Source organism: Anomaloglossus baeobatrachus, chromosome 12 (assembly GCF_048569485.1).
Source record: "Anomaloglossus baeobatrachus isolate aAnoBae1 chromosome 12, aAnoBae1.hap1, whole genome shotgun sequence".
Classification (NCBI taxonomy): Eukaryota; Metazoa; Chordata; class Amphibia; order Anura; family Aromobatidae; genus Anomaloglossus; species Anomaloglossus baeobatrachus.
Genome location: NC_134364.1, coordinates 23,888,988 through 23,916,716, shown reverse-complemented (window position 1 = coordinate 23,916,716; position 27,729 = coordinate 23,888,988). Strand labels below are relative to the sequence as shown.

At 44.7% G+C, this 27,729-nt stretch overlaps 1 protein-coding gene across 1 annotated transcript; it reads left to right on the top strand.

The window, feature by feature from the left end:
• The first annotated feature begins 1,498 nt into the window (after nucleotides 1-1,498).
• GCH1 (GTP cyclohydrolase 1) lies at nucleotides 1,499-26,576 on the top strand. The gene is made up of 6 exons (XM_075330855.1): nucleotides 1,499-2,395; nucleotides 16,766-16,875; nucleotides 16,995-17,050; nucleotides 20,786-20,817; nucleotides 22,851-22,935; nucleotides 26,147-26,576. The coding sequence occupies exons 1-6, from the start codon at nucleotides 2,062-2,064 to the stop codon at nucleotides 26,271-26,273; spliced, it is 744 nt and encodes a 247-aa protein (XP_075186970.1). The 5' UTR covers nucleotides 1,499-2,061; the 3' UTR covers nucleotides 26,274-26,576.
• Nucleotides 26,577-27,729: the final 1,153 nt, after the last annotated feature.

Genomic DNA, 27,729 nt, shown 5'->3' with positions numbered 1-27,729 from the left:
AAATATGAAAAATGAACAATATTTTTTATTTACTAATAGATTTATTGACATAGTATAGCGCCACCTGCTGTTCTAATCGTAAGGTGCAGGGTCATCTCCTGAGCTGTTATTACTATGTTCTGTTCTGTTCAGTAATCAGCACTCTACATCTATTTTGTCTTTTCACTGCTGCAAAGTCCAATTATTATCTAACTACACGGGAACATACTGGCTGCCAGAAGGAGAAGGAGACTGACTCTGAGAATTTACTGCAGGGAGTATAATTATGACTATCCATTCTGTGCCCAATTCTGTGCCCGAAGGGTGCTGGCTACCAATAGCCAAGCCAGCCCCCTTTTCTGTTTCTGAATTAGACATAATGGAAAAAAATGGATATAGATGAAGCCCACCACCCCCTGTATACTCATTACTGACCAGGGAGGAAGGAAGCGTTCATGACCAGATGATTATTTCCTCCAGATAAAGATGCAACGAAGATTCACATTCAATGACCGCAAGCAGAGATCTTGAAACCATAGAAGCATATTTAAATGTTATGCAAAGAATAACAAGCCTTTGGTGAAAGTGGAATCCCTTTTCAAGGGAGACATTATTTTTTTTTACTTAAATGTATGAATATATTTTGGAGCTAAAAATTACTTTTGTAATTGGGTTTTATTACAAATTTTGCCAGCGTTTTCCTTCCCTTGTGCACGGTTTCTTGCCGGCTGCAGAATGAGCTATCTGAGAATCAGTCAGTGAGCTCAATCTGGCGGGAGACTTGTATCTCTTATCTGACCACATCAAAGTTAAATGTGCAGAGAAACAAAACGCCTGTAAAAGCCAAAATGATCCTTTTTTTATTTACTTAGAAAAGCCAAGTGCAAAAATCATTTTTATAATTATTAAAAATTATTATTATTTTATTTATTTTTTAACCCCATGTAATTAAAAACAAAAAAAGTAAGTGTAAAGATTTGATGGCTATATATATATATATATATATATATATACACACATATATATATATATACACACATATATATATATATACACACATATATATATACACACATATATATATATATATATATAATAAATAAATATATAATATAGGAGTAGTGTGAAGTTCACCGTATCCATCTGCAGGTAAATCCTGATAATCCGGCAACCTTGGACCTTTGATGAGCCGGATTAAGGGAAATTCCGTTCTCGCTCCCTATCCGTCATCCACAAGATTTGCGAAAAGACTGAAGATCAAACTATAGAAAATACCAGAAATGCCAGTTCTGTTCCCTGCTGATATTTAAAGGGACAGTGCAGCATAAGGCACCAGCGCAGATCTCCTCTTTCCGTGTAATTCCTTCCTGTGCTCGGGGCACTGTCTCCTCCAGAGCTGCAGCTCCCTCCTCATTCTCCTCCCTGATCCTCTTACAAGATGTCAGTGACGCACACCGTGCACCGGCCAATGAGGGTTGTGTAAAAGAATGGGCTGTCCGGTAAGCTACATAAAGGAGCTGCAACCTGCTGAGATCTGAGAGGAGAGCAAAGCTCAGGGACTTGTGCAATAGAGTGCATGTGTGCCCGGGATCTCCGAGCCTTCTTGGCCACACACGTGTGCATCGAAGGGATCACAATCTATCCAAAAGTAGCAGGAGGCTGCCCATCTCTTCTGCATCTCGAGACTTGGAATTGAATTGTCGGAGACCTGGAACGTTGGCGCTGACCTAGAAGCCCCAGAGCACTTGCCGGAGTGAGCGGAGGTCTTCACGCTCCTATTGACTCGCTGCCCATTCCATCTTCTGCCTGACAGCTCTCGACATCCAAACCTCAAGTCAAGGTCCGAGATGTCAGCTCAGGGTAAGATTTTATGACTGTAGTATATAGCTCGTCACGCGTCCTAGATCTTATATTGTAGGGTATTTCTTGCCAACCTCCTCCTCCTTGAGGACCCTGATGACAGACCTGGTTGGACATTGAGCAGGCGATGAACTTTCTGAACTTTCCTGAAGTTGACACCTACAGGAAGGCTTCTTAGTAGAGGGACACAGATTATTCTTCCCACCTTAGTTGACCCTGGACATGGATCCAGTCAAGTCAAGGTCTTTACCGGAGAAGAAACCGGTCAACTGTAATGGATTTCTACAAGAAGATAAGAAAGAGTCTTCCATGGCGATGAGTCGGGTAGATCGGGGCAGGTCGGAGGTGAGCACTCCACCCCTGGAGAGCTGGAGAGAGGAAAGGACTCGCAGTGAGGAGGACAATGAACTGAACCTTCCTTCCCTGGCAGCCGCTTATAGTACCATCCTGAGGGCACTTGGAGAAGACCCTGGAAGGCAGGGACTACTCAAAACTCCATGGAGGGCAGCGACCGCCATGCAGTTCTTCACCAAGGGCTACCAAGAGACAATATCTGGTAAGTGCTTAATTATGGGGAAGATTAGTGGGGGGGAACTGCAATTTTCAGCATGCCTTGCAACACACAATGCTTCTAAGGTCTTTCTGGGAGTTTGACAACTCTGCAAGTCAAAGTTTTAGGTAAATTGATGCAAGTTTCTTGATGGATTCCCGGTATGCAGAACGTTTGTGCCTAGAGTCTTCCATATCTGGAAAAACCTGGCTGACAACCAATGTGGCTGCCTTTACACCCTCAGGGGTGTTTTTCCATGATCCCCTGACCTAATCTACCTATATACACAGATGTATAGTTCATGATCCCGGGAACAACTGGATGACAACCTTTATCGGATTCATAGGGATGACATAGTTGTCAACCAGTTTTTCCATTAAGAAGGGTTGAATTGTAGCAAATTTCCAGACCATGAAATGGTCATTTCAGCAGCTTATAATATACAGTGGCGTTATAATCCGAGCAGCTGATATCAGACGTATCTGGAGAACCACAGGACGGGAAATATGATAGATACAGTAACAGTGATCAGGACGGGTGGCAGAGATTTTTCCCATTAAATAACTTTACACTCCTTTTTCTCTCATTTGAAATGGCTGAGAACAGGGAACAGTAGACGCCATTTGTTTGCACTGCAGGTTTAGTGTCTTTTTAATATTTTCTGCTCTTAAAAGAGTCTTAGCTGCCCAAAAAAATAGCAAAGCTGGAGAAATTCAGCAAAAACGGTCTATCGTCGATACGTAGACGATGTCACAATGGAATGGTCATAAGCTATTGGTTGGAAAGAGGGGAGTGAGAGCGTCAGGCCTCTGCTTATCAACCAATCACATCACAGGGATAAATGACACCGAAAAAAAATAACATCACTTGGTATCTGCCCAGAATTAGCAAAATCTTATCCAATTGTTTCTGCTCATTGGCTCATTCATATTTGATATCCAGTCTTTTAAACTTATTATAAATTTGAAGTGGAGAGTTTAACAGAAAATGTAGCAATAAATGATAGGAGGGTCTGACTGTTGGGATCCCACCGAGCACTAGATCAGGGGTCCCAACCCCTCTGCCCTTAAGGCATTTGAATGGAGCGATGGTCATGCAATTGCCCTGCGGCTCCATCCAAGGTCTATGGGACTGACAAAGATGTCTCAACCTACGACAATGCATTGGAAAGAGAAAGGGAGAGTTCAGAGAGAAGAAAACAAAAGTATTTGACTTGGGCGTCCTTTCTGCCTAAAACTAATGGGTGCGCACATTTACACACATTCTTTAAATTATTGTTCCAATGAATTCATAAAAAATGACACAAATTTGCAAAAAAATCTTGTTGAAATATCTCCTATTGTTTTATGTACACAGCTCCTATACAGACCTATGTGGCTCCGTGGTAAGATATTGTAAGAAATCCACGTGGCCGCCGGATAGGGTCTGTATGTCGCTTTCACATATTCCTGTTTCAGCAAAGGAATTGAGCTGCGATGCAGAATTTCACTCCGCAGAAAATCTGCAGACGTTACACAACTAATGAGTGATCTGGGGCAGATTGTGTGGTTGTGGCTAATCTAGAGTGTATCAATCCCATGTGGAGATAGCCTCATTGTCCTGGTCATGGAATGAACACACAGGTATACGGCTCGTCACAGTACAGTTATCAGCGCTGTATCTTGCACATAGGTGTAGGGCTCGTCACAGTACAGTTATCAGCCCTGTATCTTGCACATAGGTGTAGGGCTCGTCACAGTACAGTTATCAGCCCTGTATCTTGCACATAGGTGTAGGGCTCGTCACAGTACAGTTATCAGCCCTGTATCTTGCACATAGGTGTAGGGCTCGTCACAGTACAGTTATCAGCCCTGTATCTTGCACATAGGTGTAGGGCTCGTCACAGTACAGTTATCAGCCCTGTATCTTGCACATAGGTGTAGGGCTCGTCACAGTACAGTTATCAGCGCTGAAACAGAGCACTGATGAATATACTGTGCAGAGCCGTACAACTGTGTGTTCAGGACAGAGCACTGATGACCATACTGTGCAGAGCCGTACAACTGTGTGTTGTATTCGTATTGAATTGATGATGCCCTGCAACTTTGTAATTCACTATTTTTCTCTCTCTCGTTCCGTTTTTGAAATAAAAATGCTAACTCCGTTGTTTTCCACCAGGTGGCGCTATAGGTGGTTTCATTGCATAGCGCATAGCTACTTTACTATACCTAGACACCACTTCTATGCCTATAGCTACCGCCGTTCTCAATGGTCAATGGTTAATGGTGGTGGACAGGATATGGGTGGATACACTGTATACTGTATACTGCTCAAAAAAATAAAGGGAACACAAACAACAAAATGGTATGTTAGTGTTCCCTTTATTTTTTTGAGCAGTATAGTTATCGGTGCTGTATCTTGCACACAGGAGTACTGCTCGTCCCAGTACAGTTATCAGCGCTCTATCTTGCACACAGGTGTACTGCTCGTCACAGTATAATCAGCGCTATATCTTGCACACAGGTGTACTGCTCGTCACAATACAGTTATCAGCGCTATATCTTGCACACAGGTGTACTGCTCGTCACAATACAGTTATCAGCGCTATATCTTGCACACAGGTGTACTGCTCGTCACAGTATAGTTATCAGCACTATGTCTTGCACACAGGTGTACTGCTCATCACAGTATAGTTATCAGTGCTGTATATTGCACACAGGTGTACTGCTCGTCACAATACAGTTATCAGCGCTATATCTTGCACACAGGTGTACTGCTCGTCACAGTACAGTTATCAGCGCTGTATCTTGCACACAGGTGTACTGCTCGTCACAGTATAGTTATCACCTCTATATCTTGCACACAGGTGTACTGCTCATCACAATATAGTTATCAGCGCTGTATCTTGCACACAGGAGTACTGCTTGTCACGATACAGTTATCAGCGCTATATCTTGCACACAGGTGTACTGCTCGTCACTGTACAGTTATCGGCGCTGTATCTTGCACACAGAAGTACTGCTCGTCACTGTACAGTTATCAGCGCTATATCTTGCACACAGGAGTACTGCTCGTCACAGTACAGTTATCAGCGCTGTATCTTGCACACAGGAGTACTGCTCGTCACAGTACAGTTATCAGCGCTATATCTTGCACACAGGTGTACTGCTCGTCACAGTACAGTTATCAGCGCTATATCTTGCACACAGGAGTACTGCTCGTCACTGTACAGTTATCAGCGCTGTATCTTGCACACAGGTGTACTGCTCGTCACAATACAGTTATCAGCGCTGTATCTTGCACACAGGTGTACTGCTCGTCACAGTACAGTTATCAGCGCTGTATCTTGCACACAGGAGTACTGCTCGTCACAGTACAGTTATCAGCGCTGTATCTTGCACACAGGAGTACTGCTCGTCACAGTACAGTTATCAGCGCTGTATCTTGCACACAGGAGTACTGCTCGTCACAGTACAGTTATCAGCGCTATATCTTGCACACAGGAGTACTGCTCGTCACAGTACAGTTATCAGCGCTATATCTTGCACACAGGAGTACTGCTCGTCACTGTACAGTTATCAGCGCTGTATCTTGCACACAGGAGTACTGCTCGTCACAGTACAGTTATCAGCGCTATATCTTGCACACAGGAGTACTGCTCGTCAGTACAGTTATCAGCGCTGTATCTTGCACACAGGTGTACTGCTCGTCACAATACAGTTATCAGCGCTGTATCTTGCACACAGGTGTACTGCTCGTCACAGTACAGTTATCAGCGCTGTATCTTGCACACAGGAGTACTGCTCGTCACAGTACAGTTATCAGCGCTGTATCTTGCACACAGGAGTACTGCTTGTCACAATACAGTTATCAGCGCTATATCTTGCACACAGGTGTACTGCTCGTCACAGTACAGTTATCAGCGCTATATCTTGCACACAGGAGTACTGCTCGTCACAGTACAGTTATCAGCGCTATATCTTGCACACAGGAGTACTGCTCGTCACTGTACAGTTATCAGCGCTATATCTTGCACACAGGTGTACTGCTCGTCACAGTATAGTTATCACCTCTATATCTTGCACACAGGTGTACTGCTCATCACAATATAGTTATCAGCGCTGTATCTTGCACACAGGAGTACTGCTTGTCACGATACAGTTATCAGCGCTATATCTTGCACACAGGTGTACTGCTCGTCACTGTACAGTTATCGGCGCTGTATCTTGCACACAGAAGTACTGCTCGTCACTGTACAGTTATCAGCGCTGTATCTTGCACACAGGAGTACTGCTCGTCACAGTACAGTTATCAGCGCTATATCTTGCACACAGGTGTACTGCTCGTCACAGTACAGTTATCAGCGCTATATCTTGCACACAGGACTACTGCTCATCACTGTACAGTTATCAGCGCTGTATCTTGCACACAGGAGTACTGCTCGTCACAGTACAGTTATCAGCGCTATATCTTGCACACAGGTGTACTGCTCGTCACAGTACAGTTATCAGCGCTATATCTTGCACACAGGAGTACTGCTCGTCACTGTACAGTTATCAGCGCTGTATCTTGCACACAGGTGTACTGCTCATCACAGTACAGTTATCAGCGCTGTATCTTGCACACAGGAGTTCTGCTTGTCACAATACAGTTATCAGCGCTATATCTTCCACACAGGTGTACTGCTCGTCACAGTACAGTTATCAGCGCTATATCTTGCACACAGGAGTACTGCTCGTCACTGTACAGTTATCAGCGCTATATCTTGCACACAGGTGTACTGCTCGTCACAGTACAGTTATCAGCGCTATATCTTGCATACAGGTGTACTGCTCGTCACAATACAGTTATCAGCGCTGTATCTTGCACACAGGTGTACTGCTCGTCACAGTACAGTTATCAGCGCTGTATCTTGCACACAGCAGTACTGCTCGTCACAGTACAGTTATCAGCGCTGTATCTTGCACACAGGAGTACTGCTTGTCACAATACAGTTATCAGCGCTATATCTTGCACACAGGTGTACTGCTCGTCACTGTACAGTTATCAGCGCTGTATCTTGCACACAGGTGTACTGCTCGTCACTGTACAGTTATCAGCGCTGTATCTTGCACACAGGAGTACTGCTCGTCACTGTACAGTTATCAGCGCTATATCTTGCACACAGGTGTACTGCTCATCACAGTACAGTTATCGGCGCTGTATCTTGCACACAGGAGTACTGCTCGTCACTGTACAGTTATCAGCGCTGTATCTTGCACACAGGAGTACTGCTCGTCACTGTACAGTTATCAGCGCTGTATCTTGCACACAGGTGTACTGCTTGTCACAGTACAGTTATCAGCGCTGTATCTTGCACACAGGTGTACTGCTCGTCACTGTACAGTTATCAGCGCTGTATCTTGCACACAGGTGTACTGCTCGTCACAGTACAGTTATCAGCGCTGTATCTTGCATACAGTATAAATATCCACATGGCTCAACATTGCCAGTTCCTAATAAATGACAGCAAGAAGATAATTTAAAACCCATAAGAAATGGACACAGAAATTGGAAAATTGTGTAACATTTCATCATACAATGAATGAGCTGTATTTTAGGGAGTAGAATTCCCCCTTAAGTAACATTCACAGCTATGTGTGTATATATTGTGTGTATATATTTCATACATTGGGCGGAGTGGAGAGAGAAGGCGGTAAATGAGTGGGGGAAGGGATGGCGAATATCCTGAGCAGACGGTTCTCATATCTATCCACTCGTCAGGGGAATCTGCTCCCATTAATGTTATATTTTATTGGCTGATAAGATAACAAAATTTCCGCTTTTGCCCTCAGCTGACCCCGACTCCATCATGGATTTTTTTTTTAAATCCCTTACGTCACATTATTGCAGAATCTTTTACTGCGGGTTCCTGTATTCCTCGGCAGAGCGGTGTTTCTATAGAGATATATCTCATTTCCCGTCTCGCTGCCTCCAGCCATCACTCTCACCATTCATGTCGCTGTCACTCGCTCCGTGCGTCGCTCACATAAAGGGCTTTGTGTGTTTTCTCCGGCTGCACCTGGCGTTTGTTTGGTGACTCGGTATATGCCGTATACAGTCACCGCGGCTGTGCAGCTGCCACATAAACGCTTCCTGACATTAGACAATCCGAGCCACATTTCCAGGTTCCATTGAAGGATAATGAAAGGGACGTGCGTTACGCACCGCACACCGCCAGAAGAAAAATCCTACTTTATTTCCAAATGTAAATTTGAGTCATCCATATGTGTGTAGTCAGACGTGGCCGCAAATGGGTCTTATGGAATGGAATATCAATGTTCCTTAACACTTAAGTCTAGGACGAAGAAAGTGACATTTTATGGCGTCCAAAGGGGTCATCCATGGCCTCTGTTAGAAATGTGGCTAAGCTACAACAATACCAGACACAACCACATGAGTCTCACTACTCTCTCCCCTGCTCCTCTTCCCCCGATCCTTTTCCCCTTTTCCCTCCTGCTCCTCTCCCCCTTACTCCTCCGCCACCTCACTCCTCTGCCCCACTCCTCGCCTCGTTCCTCTGCCTCATTCCTCTGCCCCGCTCCTCCGCCTTGCTCTTCTGCCTCACTCCTCTGCCCTGCTCCTCCGCCTCGCTCCTCCGCCTTGTTCCTCTGCCCTGCTCTTCTGCCTCGCTCCTCCACCTCCCTCTTCCGCCCCACTCCTCTGCTCGCTCCTCCACCTTACTCCTCCACCACGCTCCTCCACTGCCCCGCTCCTTTGTCGCCTCACTCCTCTGCCCAGCTCGTCTGCCCTGCTCTACCACTCCGCTCGTCTGCCCTGCTCTTGCGCCCCTCTCCTCCGCCCCTCTCCTCCGCCCCTCTCCTCCGCCCCTCTCTTCCGCCCCTCTCCTCCGCCCCTCTCTTCCGCCCCTCTCTTCCGCCCCTCTCCTCCGCCCCTCTCTTGCGCCCCTCTCTTGCGCCCCTCTCTTGCGCCCCTCTCCTCCGCCCCTCTCCTCCGCCCCTCTCTTCCGCCCCTCTCTTCCGCCCCTCTCTTCCGCCCCTCTCTTCCGCCTCTCTCTTGCGCCCCTCTCCTCCGCCCCTCTCTTCCGCCCCTCTCTTCCGCCCCTCTCTTGCGCCCCTCTCCTCCGCTTCTCTCTTGCGCCCCTCTCTTGCGCCCCTCTCTTGCGCCCCTCTCCTCCGCCCCTCTCCTCCGCCCCTCTCTTCCGCCCCTCTCTTCCGCCCCTCTTCCGCCCCTCTCTTCCGCCCCTCTCTTCCGCCCCTCTCTTGCGCCCCTCTCCTCCGCCCCTCTCCTCTGCCCCTCTTCCGCCCCTCTCTTCCGCCCCTCTCTTCCGCCCCTCTCCTCCGCCCCTCTCCTCCGCCCCTCTCTTCCGCCCCTCTCCTCCGCCCCTCTCTTCCGCCCCTCTCTTGCGCTCCTCTCCTCCGCCCCTCTCCTCCGCCCCTCTCCTGCGCCCCTCTCCTCCGCCCCTCTCTTCCGCCCCTCTCTTCCGCCCCTCTCTTCCGCCCCTCTCTTCCGCCCCTCTCCTGCGCCCCTCTCCTGCGCCCCTCTCCTGCGCCCCTCTCCTCCGCCCCTCTCCTCCGCCCCTCTCCTGCGCCCCTCTCCTGCGCCCCTCTCCTCCGCCCCTCTCCTGCGCCCCTCTCTTCCGCCCCTCTCCTCCGCCCCTCTCTTCCGCCCCTCTCTTCCGCCCCTCTCCTCCGCTTCTCTCTTGCGCCCCTCTCTTGCGCCCCTCTCTTGCGCCCCTCTCTTCCGCCCCTCTCTTCCGCCCCTCTCTTGCGCCCCTCTCTTGCGCCCCTCTCCTCCGCCCCTCTCCTCCGCCTTTCTCTTGCGCCCCTCTCTTGCGCCCATCTCTTGCGCCCCTCTCCTCCGCCCCTCTCTTGCGCCCCTCTCTTGCGCCCCTCTCTTGCGCCCCTCTCTTGCGCCCCTCTCTTGCGCCCCTCTCTTGCGCCCCTCTCCTCCGCCCCTCTCTTCCGCCCCTCTCTTCCGCCCCTCTCTTCCGCCCCTCTCTTCCGCCCCTCTCTTCCGCCCCTCTCCTCCGCCCCTCTCCTCCGCCCCTCTCTTGCGCCCATCTCTTGCGCCCATCTCTTGCGCCCCTCTCCTCCGCCCCTCTCCTCCGCCCCTCTCCTCCGCCCCTCTCCTCCGCCCCTCTCTTGCGCCCCTCTCTTGCGCCCCTCTCTTGCGCCCCTCTCTTGCGCCCCTCTCTTCCGCCCCTCTCTTCCGCCCCTCTCTTCCGCCCCTCTCTTCCGCCCCTCTCTTCCGCCCCTCTCTTCCGCCCCTCTCTTCCGCCCCTCTCTTCCGCCCCTCTCTTGCGCCCCTCTCTTGCGCCCCTCTCTTGCGCCCCTCTCTTGCGCCCCTCTCTTGCGCCCCTCTCTTGCGCCCCTCTCTTGCGCCCCTCTCTTGCGCCCCTCTCTTGCGCCCCTCTCCTCCGCCCCTCTCTTCCGCCCTTTGGATACTGATATCAGAGGGATATTATCTACTGAACTTTGGTGATTCCAGGAATCTGTCGACCTTTCATCCCGTGACCGGGGCGATCAGATCGATGGCTCACGTGTTTCTCGTCATTAGTTACACAACATCCAGTTCCACTGAACAAAACGTTTTATGACATTTTTCACCGCAGATTTTGGTGTCGTCTCTTTAATTATGAAATTCTCACTGATGACAATTTTGTTCTTTACGAAAATATTAAAATTGATATTTTTTGTATTTGAAGAATTTAGCTGGATTGGGGCAGTGACCACCAGGGGTGGCGGTATTATTTATGCTGCCATATAGTGTAATGTGTAAGTCACCGCCTCTATATAATGTGCCTCACGGACAGGACGACTAATAAATTGGGCAGTAAATCCTAGTGTTCCTGTCTGGCCGCCCCCATGTAATTGCTTCTAATTGATAGATGTCATGTCAGACTGAAGTCATCAACTTCTTTCATTTCAGCTAAAATACGAAGCAAACAACATCCAAAGTGTCATTAACTTAATGAAAGGAGGAAAATGACGCACGTTTGTGTTTCCACGGCGACCTATATGGGCGACCGGGACGCCGGAAATTAAACTGTCCTGTTATCAGTGTCTGTTCTGCTCATAGATAGGAGAAAAGCGGCCAGAAAATAACAAGAGCCAGAAATCAGCGAAAATCAATATATTGCTTCACTTTCTTAAAGGAAACACATTACACTTTCTAAGAGTAAATTGTAATAAGGAAACAATTTTTATACTACTATAATACTGGAATACTGCCCCTATGTACAAGAATATAACTACTATAATACTGCCCCTATGTACAAGAATATAACTACTATAATACTGCCCCCTATGTACAAGAATATATCTACAATAATACTGCTCCTATGTACAAGAATATAACTACAATAATACTGCTCCTATGTACAAGAATATAACTACTATAATACTGCCCCCTATGTACAAGAATATAACTACTATAATACTGCTCCTATGTACAAGAATATAACTACTATAATACTGCCCCCTATGTACAAGAATATAACTACTATAATACTGCCCCCTATGTACAAGAATATAACTACAATAATACTGCTCCTATGTACAAGAATATAACTACTATAATACTCCCCCCTATGTACAAGAATATAACTACTATAATACTGCCCCCTATGCACAAGAATATAACTACAATAATACTGCTCCTATGTACAAGAATATAACTACTATAATACTGCCCCCTATGTACAAGAATATAACTACTATAATACTGCCCCCTATGTACAAGAATATAACTACAATAATACTGCTCCTATGTACAAGAATATAACTACAATAATACTGCTCCTATGTACAAGAATATAACTACTATAATACTGCCCCCTATGTACAAGAATATAACTACTATAATACTGCCCCCTATGTACAAGAATATAACTACTATAATACTGCTCCTATGTACAAGAATATAACTACTATAATACTGCCCCCTATGTACAAGAATATAACTACTATAATACTGCCCCCTATGTACAAGAATATAACTACAATAATACTGCTCCTATGTACAAGAATATATCTACAATAATACTGCTCCTATGTACAAGAATATAACTACAATAATACTGCTCCTATGTACAAGAATATAACTACTATAATACTGCCCCCTATGTACAAGAATATAACTACTATAATACTGCCCCCTATGTACAAGAATATAACTACAATAATACTGCTCCTATGTACAAGAATATAACTACTATAATACTGCCCCCTATGTACAAGAATATAACTACTATAATACTGCCCCCTATGTACAAGAATATAACTACTATAATACTTCCCTCTATATACCAAACTATAACTACTATAATACTGCCCTCTATATACCAAACTATAACTACTATAATACTGCCCCTATATACAAGAATATAACTACTATAATACTGCCCCCTATGTACAAGAATATAACTACTATAATACTGCCCCTATGTACAAGAATATAACTACTATAACACTGCCCCCTATATACAAGAATATAACTACTATAATACTGCTCCTATGTACAAGAATATAACTACTATAATACTGCCCCTATGTACAAGAATATAACTACTATAATACTGCCCCTATGTACAAGAATATAACTACTATAATACTGCCCCCTATGTACAAGAATATAACTACTATAATACTGCCCCCTATGTACAAGAATATAACTACTATAATACTGCCCCCTATGTACAAGAATATAACTACTATAATATTGCCCCCCTATGTACAAGAATATAACTACTATAATACTGCTCCTATGTACAAGAATATAACTACTATAATACTGCCCCTATGTACAAGAATATAACTACTATAATATTGCCCCTATGTACAAGAATATAACTACTATAATACTGCCCCTATGTACAAGAATATAACTACTATAATACTGCCCCAATGTACAAGAATATAACTACTATAATACTGCCCCTATGTACAAGAATATAACTACTATAATACTGCCCCTATGTACAAGAATATAACTACTATAATACTGCCCCTATGTACAAGAATATAACTACTATAATACTGCTCCTATGTACAAGAATATAACTACTATAATACTGCCCCTATGTACAAGAATATAACTACTATAATACTGCTCCTATGTACAAGAATATAACTACTATAATACTGCTCCTATGTACAAGAATATAACTACTATAATACTGCTCCTATGTACAAGAATATAACTACTATAATACTGCCCCTATGTACAAGAATATAACTACTATAATACTGCCCCTATGTACAAGAATATAACTACTATAATACTGCCCCCTATGTACAAGAATATAACTACAATAATACTGCTCCTATGTACAAGAATATAACTACTATAATACTGCCCCTATGTACAAGAATATAACTACTATAATACTGCCCCCTATGTACAAGAATATAACTACTATAATACTGCTCCTATGTACAAGAATATAACTACTATAATACTGCCCCTATGTACAAGAATATAACTACTATAATACTGCCCCTATGTACAAGAATATAACTACTATAATACTGCCCCTATGTACAAGAATATAACTACTATAATACTGCTCCTATGTACAAGAATATAACTACTATAATACTGCTCCTATGTACAAGAATATAACTACTATAATACTGCTCCTATGTACAAGAATATAACTACTATAATACTGACCCTATGTACAAGAATATAACTACTATAATTCTGCTCCTATGTACAAGAATATAACTACTATAATACTGCCCCCTATGTACAAGAATATAACTACTATAATACTGCCCCCTATGTACAAGAATATAACTACTATAATATTGCCCCCCTATGTACAAGAATATAACTACTATAATACTGCTCCTATGTACAAGAATATAACTACTATAATACTGCCCCTATGTACAGGAATATAACTACTATAATATTGCCCCTATGTACAAGAATATAACTACTATAATACTGCCCCAATGTACAAGAATATAACTACTATAATACTGACCCTATGTACAAGAATATAACTACTATAATACTGCCCCTATGTACAAGAATATAACTACTATAATACTGCCCCTATGTACAAGAATATAACTACTATAATACTGACCCTATGTACAAGAATATAACTACTATAATATTGCCCCTATGTACAAGAATATAACTACTATAATACTGCTCCTATGTACAAGAATATAACTACTATAATACTGCCCCTATGTACAAGACTATAACTACTATAATACTGCTCCTATGTACAAGAATATAACTACTATAATACTGCTCCTATGTACAAGAATATAACTACTATAATACTGCTCCTATGTACAAGAATATAACTACTATAATACTGCCCCTATGTACAAGAATATAACTACTATAATACTGCCCTCTATATACCAAACTATAACTACTATAATACTGCCCCTATATACAAGAATATAACTACTATAATATTGCCCCTATGTACAAGAATATAACTACTATAATACTGCCCCTATGTACAAGAATATAACTACTATAATACTGCTCCTATGTACAAGAATATAACTACTATAATACTGCTCCTATGTACAAGAATATAACTACTATAATACTGCCCCTATGTACAAGAATATAACTACTATAATACTGCTCCTATGTACAAGAATATAACTACTATAATATTGCCCCCCTATGTACAAGAATATAACTACTATAATACTGCTCCTATCTACAAGAATATAACTACTATAATATTGCCCCTATGTACAAGAATATAACTACTATAATACTGCCCCAATGTACAAGAATATAACTACTATAATACTGCCCCTATGTACAAGAATTTAACTACTATAATACTGCCCCTATGTACAAGAATATAACTACTATAATACTGCCCCTATGTACAAGAATATAACTACTATAATACTGACCCTATGTACAAGAATATAACTACTATAATATTGCCCCTATGTACAAGAATATAACTACTATAATACTGCTCCTATGTACAAGAATATAACTACAATAATACTGCCCCTATGTACAAGAATATAACTACTATAATACTGCTCCTATGTACAAGAATATAACTACTATAATACTGCTCCTATGTACAAGAATATAACTACTATAATACTGCTCCTATGTACAAGAATATAACTACTATAATATTGCCCCCCTATGTACAAGAATATAACTACTATAATACTGCCCCAATGTACAAGAATATAACTACTATAATACTGCCCCTATGTACAAGAATATAACTACTATAATATTGCCCCTATGTACAAGAATATAACTACTATAATATTGCCCCCCTATGTACAAGAATATAGCTACTATAATACTGCTCCTATGTACAAGAATATAACTACTATAATACGGCCTCTATGTACAAGAATATATCTACTATAATACTGCCTCTATGTACAAGAATATAACTACTATAATATTGCCCCTATGTACAGGAATAGAACTACTATAATACTGCTCCTATGTACAAGAATATAGCTACTATAATACTGCTCCTATGTACAAGAATATAACTACTATAATACTGCCTCTATTTACAAGAATATATCTACTATAATACTGCTCCTATGTACAAGAATATAGCTACTATAATACTGCTCCTATGTACAAGAATATAACTACTATAATACTGCCCCCTATGTACAAGACTATAACTACTATAATATTGCCCCTATGTACAAGAATATAACTACTATAATATTGCCCCTATGTACAAGAATATAACTACTATAATACCTGCCCCTATGTACAAGAATGTAACTGCTATAATACTGCTCCTATGTACAAGAATATAACTACTATAATACTGCCCCCTATATACAAGAATATAACTACTATAATACTGTCCCTATGTACAAGAATATAAACTACTATAATACTGCCCCTATGTACAAGAATGTAACTGCTATAATACTGCCCCCTATATACAAGAATATAACTACTATAATACTGCTCCTATGTACAAGAATGTAACTGCTATAATACTGCCCCCTATATACAAGAATATAACTACTATAATACTGCCCCTATGTACAAGAATGTAACTGCTATAATACTGCCCCCTATATACAAGAATATAACTACTATAATACTGTCCCTATGTACAAGAATATAAACTACTATAATACTGCCCCTATGTACAAGAATGTAACTGCTATAATACTGCCCCCTATATACAAGAATATAACTGCTATAATACTGCCCCTATGTATAAGAATATAACTGCTATAATACTGTCCCTATGTACAAGAATATAACTGCTATAATACTGCCCCTATATAACAATGTGTCTTATTTCTTGCTGCAGGGTTCTATTCTCCTGTTTACCTTTATTGTAAATTTATTTTTATCTTGTGTCCATAAATGTGTTCTGTTCTTCTGCAGATGTGTTGAATGACGCCATCTTTGATGAAGACCACGATGAGATGGTGATTGTGAAGGACATTGACATGTTTTCCATGTGTGAGCATCATCTGGTTCCTTTCATTGGGAAGGTATGGCGGTGCTGCTGGCGGTGCTGCTGGGGTTATCGCTGACCCCGGTCTCCTCATCTTTGTGTCTGTGAATCTTCATTATCTCGCGCTCGGGTTTCATCGTTTGTTTGTTTTTTCAGGTACATATAGGATATCTACCAAACAAACAGGTCCTGGGGCTCAGTAAGCTGGCGAGGTGAGTGCAGACGCCGATCGGCGAGTCTTTTCTCTTAGAAGATATTTAATGAAAAATCAAAACCTCATCAGAACGCTGTCACCTGAGACGGCCATGGTCATTCATCAGAAAGATGTATAGGCCCGAACTAACGAGTAACAGGGTCCCCGTCTAACGAGGAGCAGGGTCCCGACTAACGAGGAGCAGGGTCCCCATCTAACGAGGAGCAGGGTCCCCAACTAACGAGGAGCAGGGTCCCCGACTAACGAGGAGCAGGGTCCCCGACTAACGAGGAGCAGGGTCCCCGTCTAACGAGGAGCAGGGTCCCCGACTAACGAGGAGCAGGGTCCCCGACTAACGAGGAGCAGGGTCCCCGACTAACGAGGAGCAGGGTCCCCGACTAACGAGGAGCAGGGTCCCCGACTAACGATGAGCAGGGTCCCCGACTAACGATGAGCAGGGTCCCCGACTACCGATGAGCAGGGTCCCCAACTAACGATGAGCAGGGTCCCCGACTACCGATGCGCAGGGTCCCCGACTACTGATGCGCAGGGTCCCGACTAATGAGGAGCAGAGTCACGACTAATGAGCAGAGTCACGACTAATGAGGAGCAGGGTCCCCAACTAACGAGGAGCAGGGTCCCCGACTACCGATGAGCAGGGTCCCCGACTACCGATGCGCAGGGTCCCGACTAATGAGGAGCAGAGTCACGACTAATGAGGAGCAGAGTCACGACTAATGAGGAGCAGGGTCCCCGACTAATGAGGAGCAGAGTCACGACTAATGAGGAGCAGAGTCACGACTAATGAGGAGCAGAGTCACGACTAATGAGGAGCAGAGTCACGACTAATGAGGAGCAGAGTCACGACTAATGAGGAGCAGAGTCACGACTAATGAGGAGCAGAGTCACGACTAATGAGGAGCAGAGTCACGACTAATGAGGAGCAGGGTCCCCGACTAATGAGGAGCAGGGTCCCCAACTAACGAGGAGCAGGGTCCCAGACTAACAATGCGCTGGGTCCCGACTAATGAGGAGCAGAGTCTCGACTAATGAGGAGCAGGGTCCCAGACTAAGGAGGAGCAGGGTTCCCGACTAATGAGGAGCAGGGTCCCCGACTAATGAGGAGCAGGGTCCCCAACTAACGATGCGCAGGGACCCCCAACTAACGAGGAGCAGAGTCCCAACTAACGAGGAGCAGGGTCCCCAACTACTGAGGCGCAGGGTCCCCGACTACCGATGCGCAGGGTCCCCAACTAACGATGCGCAGGGTCACGACTAATGAGGAGCAGAGTCACAACTACCGATGCGCAGGGTCCCCAACTAACGAGGAGCAGGGTCCCCAACTACCGAGGAGCAGGGTCCCCGACTACCAAGGAGAAGAGTCCCAACTAACAAGGAGCAGGGTCCCCGACTATTGAGACGCAGGGTCCCCGACTATTGAGACGCAGGGTCCCCGACTATTGAGGCGCAGGGTCCCCGACTACTGAGGCGCAGGGTCCCCGACTACCGAGGAGCAGGGTCCCTGACTACCGAGGAGCAGGGTCCCTGACTACCGAGGAGCAGGGTCTCCGACTACCGAGGAGCAGGGACCATGTCACACACAAAGGGTCCCCCCACTCCTTATTACTTGGCCGCTATCAGAAGACTAAGCAGCTCTGGAATTGAGCATTTCCTGGCGGCGGCACAGAGAGCAGTTAATCGGCGGGGGTGTGGGGTGTCGGACCCTGGCCCATCACACATTGATGACCTATCCTGAGGATAAGCCATCAAAGTAGTGGACAACCCCTTTAATCACGTGCTGTACACTCATGACATCCAAGCGCTCTGTAATTTTCATAGACCCATTGAAAGCGCTAGTGTGCGCTCCTGTGGATCAGCCCTCATTGGAGTGAATGGAGCAGGGCTATAATGACACATTTTGAAAGCCACCATATTTTTAAAAAAATTCTGGACAACCCTTTAAAAAAAAAAAAAAAAAAGAGAACAATTCCTCATGATAGGGTATGAACAGTTTTGCAAAAAAAAAGTACTCCAACATTGACTCAATTCCTGCCGTAGACTGAGATGAGGGAAATATTTCTGGCGTTATTTTGTGACACATCCCATAGATCACAATCCCAGACGGAGTGACGACTTATCGGAGCGTTTACCCCTGCAGACCGAGGCTTCATCCCTACACCAATCCTCCATTTAACATTTCCTTAAACTTTTACAATGGATTCTCGAGGATTATTTGCTTAACATTTGTTCCTTTCTCCTCCTCGCCTTTTACTCGCACGGTGTAGACTTTTTCCAATTAAATCTGACATTTAATGCCGCCGAGGCTTCTGTCTATACGGCTGCATGATACATGTAATAAGAAAACGCAGAGCAGGCAAATCCCTTTTTACATAGATTGACTGGACTTGAAGGTTGTGTAGATTTTATTTTTTTTATTGCTTTAGGGCATCTAAAAAAATAATGAAGTAACTTCCCGAATAACAAGATGAAAAAAAGAAATTATATATATATTTATATATATATATATATATATATATATATATATATATATATATATATATATATATATATATATATATATAAATAAAGTGTGTGTGTGTGTGTGTGTGTGTGTGTGTATATAATTATATATATGTGTATGTATGTGTATATAGATATATAGATATATATATATATGTATATGTGTGTGTAAGTATGTATGTATATATATATATATATATATATATATAAATAAAATCACCCTGACTGTTTCATACAAAGAGCTTTTATACAAAGCTCTGTGCTTCCATTGTAAATTGAACTGATGGTTTGTTACAATGTATCAGCGAACGTGAAAGCTATGAGACTAACACACCAAGTATTATCCAGATTGGACTGAATTATTACAAAGTATTAGATCTTAATGTGTTCCAGCCTCTGAGTGTAAATATGAATGTTCCCATTTACTAACAGCAGAGTAGAGACACCAAGAATGAGGAAGAATTGAAGCCTAAAAAGTAATAGAAAGTGGAAGACCTTTTCAATATCCACTGAGAAAGCTTTAAAAGTTGAGGGTCGATTATATTAGATTTCTCTAGGAATTCTGTTTACTTGTAAGCGTTAAAATATGCTTAGATTACATTCAGCAGAGAAATAAAACACATCATGGCTCCTCATGGGCGGGGCTAAGCCATATATGGGCGTTTACCTCTCCACAAGTACTGGAATGTTAGCAGACAGTAAGCCATATATGGGCGTTTACATGTACTGGAATGTTAGGAAACACTAAGCCACACATGGGCCCTTACCTCTGCACATGTTCTGTAATGTTAGCAAACAGGATCGGGGAGGAGTGCACTGTGGTGGTACATCAGCATAAAAAAAGGGGAGGGGTATAGGAACTGGAGAGGATGAACCCAGGTGCTACAGGAGATTATTGCCCCCTGTTCTTCAACTGGACATAGAAAAATTAACTTCAAAGAACTATCAGGTATCTTGACACATGCAACAGCTTATATTCTTTATATTGCATCACTTAAATAAAAAAAAGACTGCTTTCTTCCAGGACAGCGCCTCCCCTATTCACAGGTTAAATGTGGTATTGCAGCTCCATTGAAGTGAATAGGGCTGAGCTGCAATACCACACACAACCTGTGGATAGGGGTGGCGCTGTTCTTTGACGACAGCAGACATGTTTTTTACAACTCTGCGTGACTTCTTCGTATGTCTGCACAGCAATGACCTACACAAATTGTCTTTGTTTTTTTTTTTTAAGGATCGTGGAGATTTACAGCAGACGACTACAAGGTAAGGAACCTGTGCCTGGATCCTGACGTCTCTAATACTCTCCTGCCCAGTTACACTGTGGTTCCTAGAGTCGGAGGTCAGCGGATGGTAGAGATCACATTGCAGCTTCCTAGAAAGGGCATGATTATCTCCAGCAGCGACATGAGCGCCCTTTATAGAGAGAGTAATTATTCTGACAACACAATCTCAGCAGTGACCCGGATGCCGCACATTTAGAAGGTCACAAATCAGAGCTGACAGTATTAGATTCCATATTACAAAACAGCCGCCAGGTAAATCCTAAAAATCTTTGTGGGATTACTGACCCCGTTTCCCTATCCAACAAAAATGGAGAATTTAATGAAAATATACACCTTTAAGTATCATTTCCTTATATTTCTGATGAAAACACATTTTTTATTAATGCAGAATTCCAAATCCTCTGCATAGACATATAGGTGAATGATAAACTTCTGCCTGCAGCCACCACTAGAGGGAGCTTATGAGGTTACTACATACTGTCTCTCTATAGAGTGCAGTGTAAGCACTGTGATCCCTCTAGTGGTCGCCAACATGCTATTTTTTTACATATTTGTCTATGCAGAGTATTGGGAATGGTGCAGCAGAAAAACACAGCATCTGGATTTAGAAGCATCTCAGATTTAAGAAAGAAAACTATAATCACTTCCCATGGGATGTTCCCAGGCTCTCTAAGGAAACTTTTTAGGTTTCTATCTTAGGGAAATATGGGATCCGGGTGAGACGCTGGGCTTAGGGATACATGACTCTCTATTATCTAAATACTCTGAAAGCCTAAAAGGAGTCCTGGAGCTCACACTCTAAAAAGAGTCAAGTCCTGCTTCTGCTCCTATCACACAAAGTGACGGACCGCTGCCTGTATATAAAGTGAGATGGAAGAATCTGCTGATTTCTATGAGTGGTGAGGTGAAGCAGGAGCCACAGGAACTCCCTCTGCGTGGGTGGGCTCAAGCCAGAGTCACAGGCACTCACTACGTGAGCGGGGTGAAGTCCGAGTCGCAGGCACTCTCACTACGTGAGCGGGGTGAAGCAGGAGCCACAGGAACTCCCTCTGCGTGGGTGGGCTCAAGCCAGAGTCACAGGCACTCACTACGTGAGCGGGGTGAAGTCCGAGTCGCAGGCACTCTCACTACGTGAGCGGGGTGAAGTCCGAGTCGCAGGCACTCTCACTACGTGAGCGGGGTGAAGTCCGAGTCGCAGGCACTCTCACTACGTGAGCGGGGTGAAGTCCGAGTCGCAGGCACTCTCACTACGTGAGCGGGGTGAAGTCCGAGTCACAGGCACTCACTACGTGAGCGGGGTGAAGTCCGAGTCGCAGGCACTCTCACTACGTGAGCGGGGTGAAGTCTGAGTCGCAGGCACTCTGTCTGCATGGGTGGGGTCACAGGCATTTTCTGCGTGGGCGGGTTGAAGTCAGAGCCACTGGCATTCTTTGTATGGGCGGGGTCATGTCTGAGTCACAGGCACGCTTTCTTCATAGGCAGGGTCAAGCCGGAGTCACATGTGTTTTCTATGCGTGGGCGTGGGCAGGGTTAGGCTGGAGTCACATGTACTCTCTCTGTGTGGGCGGAGTGGCAGGCACTCTCTTTGCATGGGTGGGTTCAAGCCCGAGTTGCAGGTATACTGTGTGGGATGGGTCACGGTGTAGTTGCAGTCACACTCTGCGTGGGCAGGGTCAAGCCGGAGTCACAGGCACTCTCTTTTCATGGGAGGAGTCAAGCTGGAGTTGCAGGCACTCTCTCTTCATGGGAGGAGTCAAGCTGGAGTTGCAGGCACTCTCTCTGCGTGGGCGGAGTGGCCGGCACTCTCTCTGCGTGGGCGGAGTGGCCGGCACTCTCTCTGCGTGGGTGGGATGAAGCAGAACTCGCAGACTTTCTCTGTGGGTTATTAGGAACAGCCGGGCTCACAGGCTTTATTACAAAGTTATATATCCCCAAAGCTAGAATTAAAAGGTGATGCTGGTAAAAAGTTTTCATTTTTAACTACATTTACAGAGTTTTTTGGTCTTTCCACAGTTCAAGAACGCCTTACAAAACAAATCGCCATTGCAATTACAGAAGCCCTGCAGCCGGCCGGGGTGGGAGTGGTGGTGGAAGCAACGTACGTTCTCCCTTATTGACATCAATCTAATATATAAAGCTGAATGTGTGTATGTCCGGGATTGGCATCTGCACCGTCGCAGCTACAGTCACAAAATTTTGCACACTCACACGTCTGGACCCCGAGAGCGTCATAGGCTATGTTTTGAGGGGAAATTTTAACCCCGCGCTTTACAGTTATTCGCCAAAAAATCTGCCTCCAATAAAACGAATGGAGCTGGGAGCCGCAGTGCAGCCAGAACTCCAGAAGAATGCGCAGCCACTCCCTTATATGGAATGTTGGCGTGTCACAATGCAGCCAGGGAAAGAGACAGACACAGACAGGGAAAAAGGCAGACACAGACAGGGTAAGAGACAGACACAAAGAGACAGACAGAGACAGACTGACAGGGAAAGAGACAGACAGGGAAAAAGAGGGAAAGAGAGAGACAGGTTAAGAGACAGACACAGACAGGTAAAGAGACAGACAAAGAGACATAGACAGACACAGGGAAGCAGACAGACAGGGAAAGAGAGGGAAATAGACAGGGAAAGAGAGGGAAAAAGAAAGACAGGTTAAGAGACAGACACAGACAGGTAAAGAGACAGACACAGACAAAGAGACAGACAGACACAGGGAAACAGACAGACAGGGAAAGAGAGGGAAAGAGACAGACAGGGTAAGAGACAGACAAAGACAGGTAAAGAGACAGACAAAGAGACAGACAGAGGGAAAGAGACAGACCGGGAAAGAGAGGGACAGAGACAGACAGGAAAAGAAACAGACAGCGAAAGTGACAGAGATAGACAGGGAAAGAGATAGATAGACAGGGAAAGAGATTGAGACAGACAGAGAAAGAGACAGAGACAGACAGGGAAAGATACAGACAGACAAAGAGATAGAGAGAGAGACAGAGAGATATATACAGAGGGGGAGACAGACAGAGAATGGGAGAGAAACAGAGAGACAGTTACTATCCCGGGCAGCGGATATTGTGCGCAGAATAAATTTTTGTTAATACATTCTATTTTGTTTACAACAGTTACTACCCGGCTTCGCCCGGGTTAATACAGCTAGTCTAATATATAAAGCTGAATGTGTGTATGTGTGTATGTCTGGGATTGGCATCTGCACCGTCGCAGCTACAGCCACAAAATTTTGCACACTCACGCTTCTGGGCCCCGAGAGCGTCATAGGCTATGTTTTGAGGGGAAATTTTAACCCTGTGCTTTACAGTTAATCACCAAAAAACCTGCCTCCATTAAAGCGAATGGAGCTGGGAGCCACAGTGCAGCCAGAACTTCAGAAGAATGCGCATCCACGCCCTTATATGGAATGTTGGCGTGTCACAATGCAGCCAGGGAAAGAGACAGACACAGACAGGGAAAGAGGCAGACACAGACAGGGTAAGAAACAGACATAGACAGGGTAAGAGACCGACACAAAGAGGCAGACACAGACAAAAAGACAGACAAACAGGGAAAGAGACAGACAAAGAGACAGACACAGGGAAACAGACAGACATGGAAAGAGAGGGAAAGAGACAGACAGGGTAAGAGACAGACAAAAACAGGTAAAGAGACAAAGAGACAGACACGGGAAAGAGACAGAGAGAAAGAGGAAAAGAGACAGACAGGGAAAGTGATAGATAAGACAGACAGGGAAAGAGATTGAGACAGACGGAGAAAGAGACAGAGACAGTCAGAGATAGACAGGGAAAGAGACAGACAGACAAAGAGAGAGAGAGAGATACAGAGGGGGAGACAGACATTATAATTACATTTATATCTATTTGTTTTGTGGTTTTTGTGTGCAGAATACATGTTTGTTAATACATTCTATTTTGTTAACAGCAGTCATTAACCCGGGCGAAGCCGGATAGTACAGCTAGTCTAATATATAAAGCTGAATGTGTGTATGTGTGTGTGTGTGTATGTATGTGTGTGTGTGTGTGTATGTCCGGGATTGGCATCCGCACCATCGCAGCTACAGCCACAAAATTTTGCACACTCACACTTCTGGACCTCGAGAGCGTCATAGGCTATGTTTTGAGGGGAAATTTTTACCCCGCTCTTTACAGTTATTCACCAAAAAAACTGCCTCCATTAAAGCGAATGGAGCTGGGAGCCACAGTGCAGCTAGAAAGTCAGAAGAATGCGCAGCCACGCCCTTATATGGAATGTTGGCATGTCACTATGCAGCCAGGGAAAGAGACAGACACAGACAGGGAAAGAGGCAGACACAGACAGGGTAAGAAACAGACAGACAGGGTAAGAGACAGACACAAAGAGACAGAGACAGACTGACAGGGAAAGAAACAGACAGAGACAAAGAGACATAGACAGACACAGGGAAACAGACAGACAGGGAAAGAAAGGAAAAGAGACAGACAGGGTAAGAGACAGTCAAAGACAGGTAAAGAGACAGACAAAGAGACAGACAAAGAGACAGACACAGGAAAAGAAACAGAAGGAAAAAGGGAAAGAGACAGACAGGAAAAGAGAGGGAAAGAGACAGACAGGGAAAGAGACAGACAGGGAAAGTGACAGAGATAGATCGACAGACAGGGAAAGAGATAGATAGACAGGGAAAGAGATTGAGACAGACGGAGAAAGAGACAGAGACAGTCAGAGACAGACAGGGAAAGAGACAGACAAAGAGAGAGAGATATATACAGAGGGGGAGACAAACAGAGAATGGGAGAGAAACAGAGAGACAGTTACTATCCCGGGAGTTAATACATTCTATCCCGGAAATGTTAATACATTCTATTTTGTTAACAACAGTTATTAACCCGGGCGAAGCCGGGTAGTACAGCTAATACATTAATATAAATGGAACAGGGGAGGACGGGCAAGGCGGTTTCAGAGGCTAAAAAGATTCCACCGTATAGAGCCACACGGCAAATATAAGGCCCAACAAGTCCAAGAGAGAAATATCCAGGGGTGGAAGTATTGGAGACGTGGACACAGCAGTTACATATGGTCTCAGGAGTATAAGGGGGATAAAGCCTCTTTTACTACGCAAGACACCAGAATTGTAGTTGAAGATTTAATAGCTCACATAGAGCTCAGGAATATCGAGTAATCTCTGTAAAATGGGTGAAAAGATAGAATATTTTCCAAATGGAAGGAGCAGAATTAAGAGTGCAGCTCTGGGGTATAACACAGCATGGTAAATGGCCTTTATAGCCGTGATCTAAAGCCTAATGTGTCTCTTTTTTTTCTCACAGTCACATGTGTATGGTCATGAGAGGAGTTCAGAAGATGAACAGCAAGACGGTGACCAGCACCATGCTGGGGGTCTTCCGAGAGGACCCCAAAACTAGAGAAGAATTCTTGACCCTCATCAAGAGCTGATCCCAGTGCCAATTCGTCTGCGTCTACAGAGAATTCTCCGCTGATCGGATCTGTCCATCGATGTCTGTGTGTCTCGGTTCAGTTGTCTTAGTCTATTGTGCAGATCTGTCATTTTATGGTACTCTGTGTATGGGGGGGACCGGAAACGCAGCGACCAAAGCACAAACCATCCATCAATACATATACACTGACCGCGTGTTATCAAACGTATCAAGCGATTGGTCAATGCAGAAGAGCCACGGATGATTGACAGCTGTGCATTCAAACGCCTGCAAAACTACAACTCCCAGCATGCTGGGAGTTGTAGTTTTGCAACAGTTGAAGACCAATGTGATGTGGTAACGGGGGGGGGGGGGGGGATTTAGCCATTTAGGACCCTCTTCTGTTAATCCTGGGGCAGAGAGCAGCTGCTGAGATCATCTCCACTCAGAAGGATCACACCAGTCAATGCACGAAATAGAAAGACCAATCACTTAAATGGAAAGTGTGTAATGCTCTATTCTCCCTGTGGAGGCGCTGTAGGGAAGCACAAACACTGGCAGGTTCCCTTACAAGTTACAGCTGAACGCCGGGGGTCCGAGGGGCGACCTATCCCGTGGTCAGCTTGTTTTTGGAAGACCGTGCTTCAAAGTTAACAACCCCTTTAACAAGCTATTTTTTAAAGGGTTTGTATTTATCTGCTTAGGATTTCTTTTGACATATTTCACCAAATGTTTTTAGATCCTTTCCTTCTCCTGCGCTGCATTCTGGTTAGATTATGTATTTTGGAAGGATCGGGTTGTAAATGGCAATGTAATTGCATACTGCCCCCGACTGTGAGTGTTCCCTGCTGCGCTCCTTACACTGATGGGCAGGGCCACAAACAGACCCCTCCCACTGGACTATTTATGGGAACGGGAGGAGCAGGACTATCTGCTGCCTATGTGCAGAAGTAATAGTGCTATCTACTAGGATATACTAAAAATTATTAAAGCCCCGGAGCCAGAGTAAAGGCCGCTTTACATGCAGCCACATCGCTAGCGATCGCACCCGCCCCCATCGTTTGTGCGTCACGGGCAAATCGGTGCCCGTGGCGAACAATATCGCCGGTACGCGTCACATGAAGTTACCTTCCTAGCAACGTCGCTGTGGCCGGCGAACAGCCTCTTTTTTAAGGGAGTGGTTTGTGCGGCGTCACAGTGACGTCACACGGCAGGCCACCAATAGAAGTGGAGGGGCGGAGAGCAGCCGCATGAACGTCACTCCAACCTCATTGCCGGAGGACGCAAGTACGGTGTTGTTCGTCGTTCCCGGGGTGTCACATGTAGCGATGGAACGACCAACAACCTGTGTCCAGCACCAGCAACGATATTTGGAAAATGAATGACGTGTCAACAATCAACGATTTGGTGATTATTTGGGATCGTTAGCGGTCGCTCATAAGTGTCACACGCAACGACATCGCTAACGAGGCCGG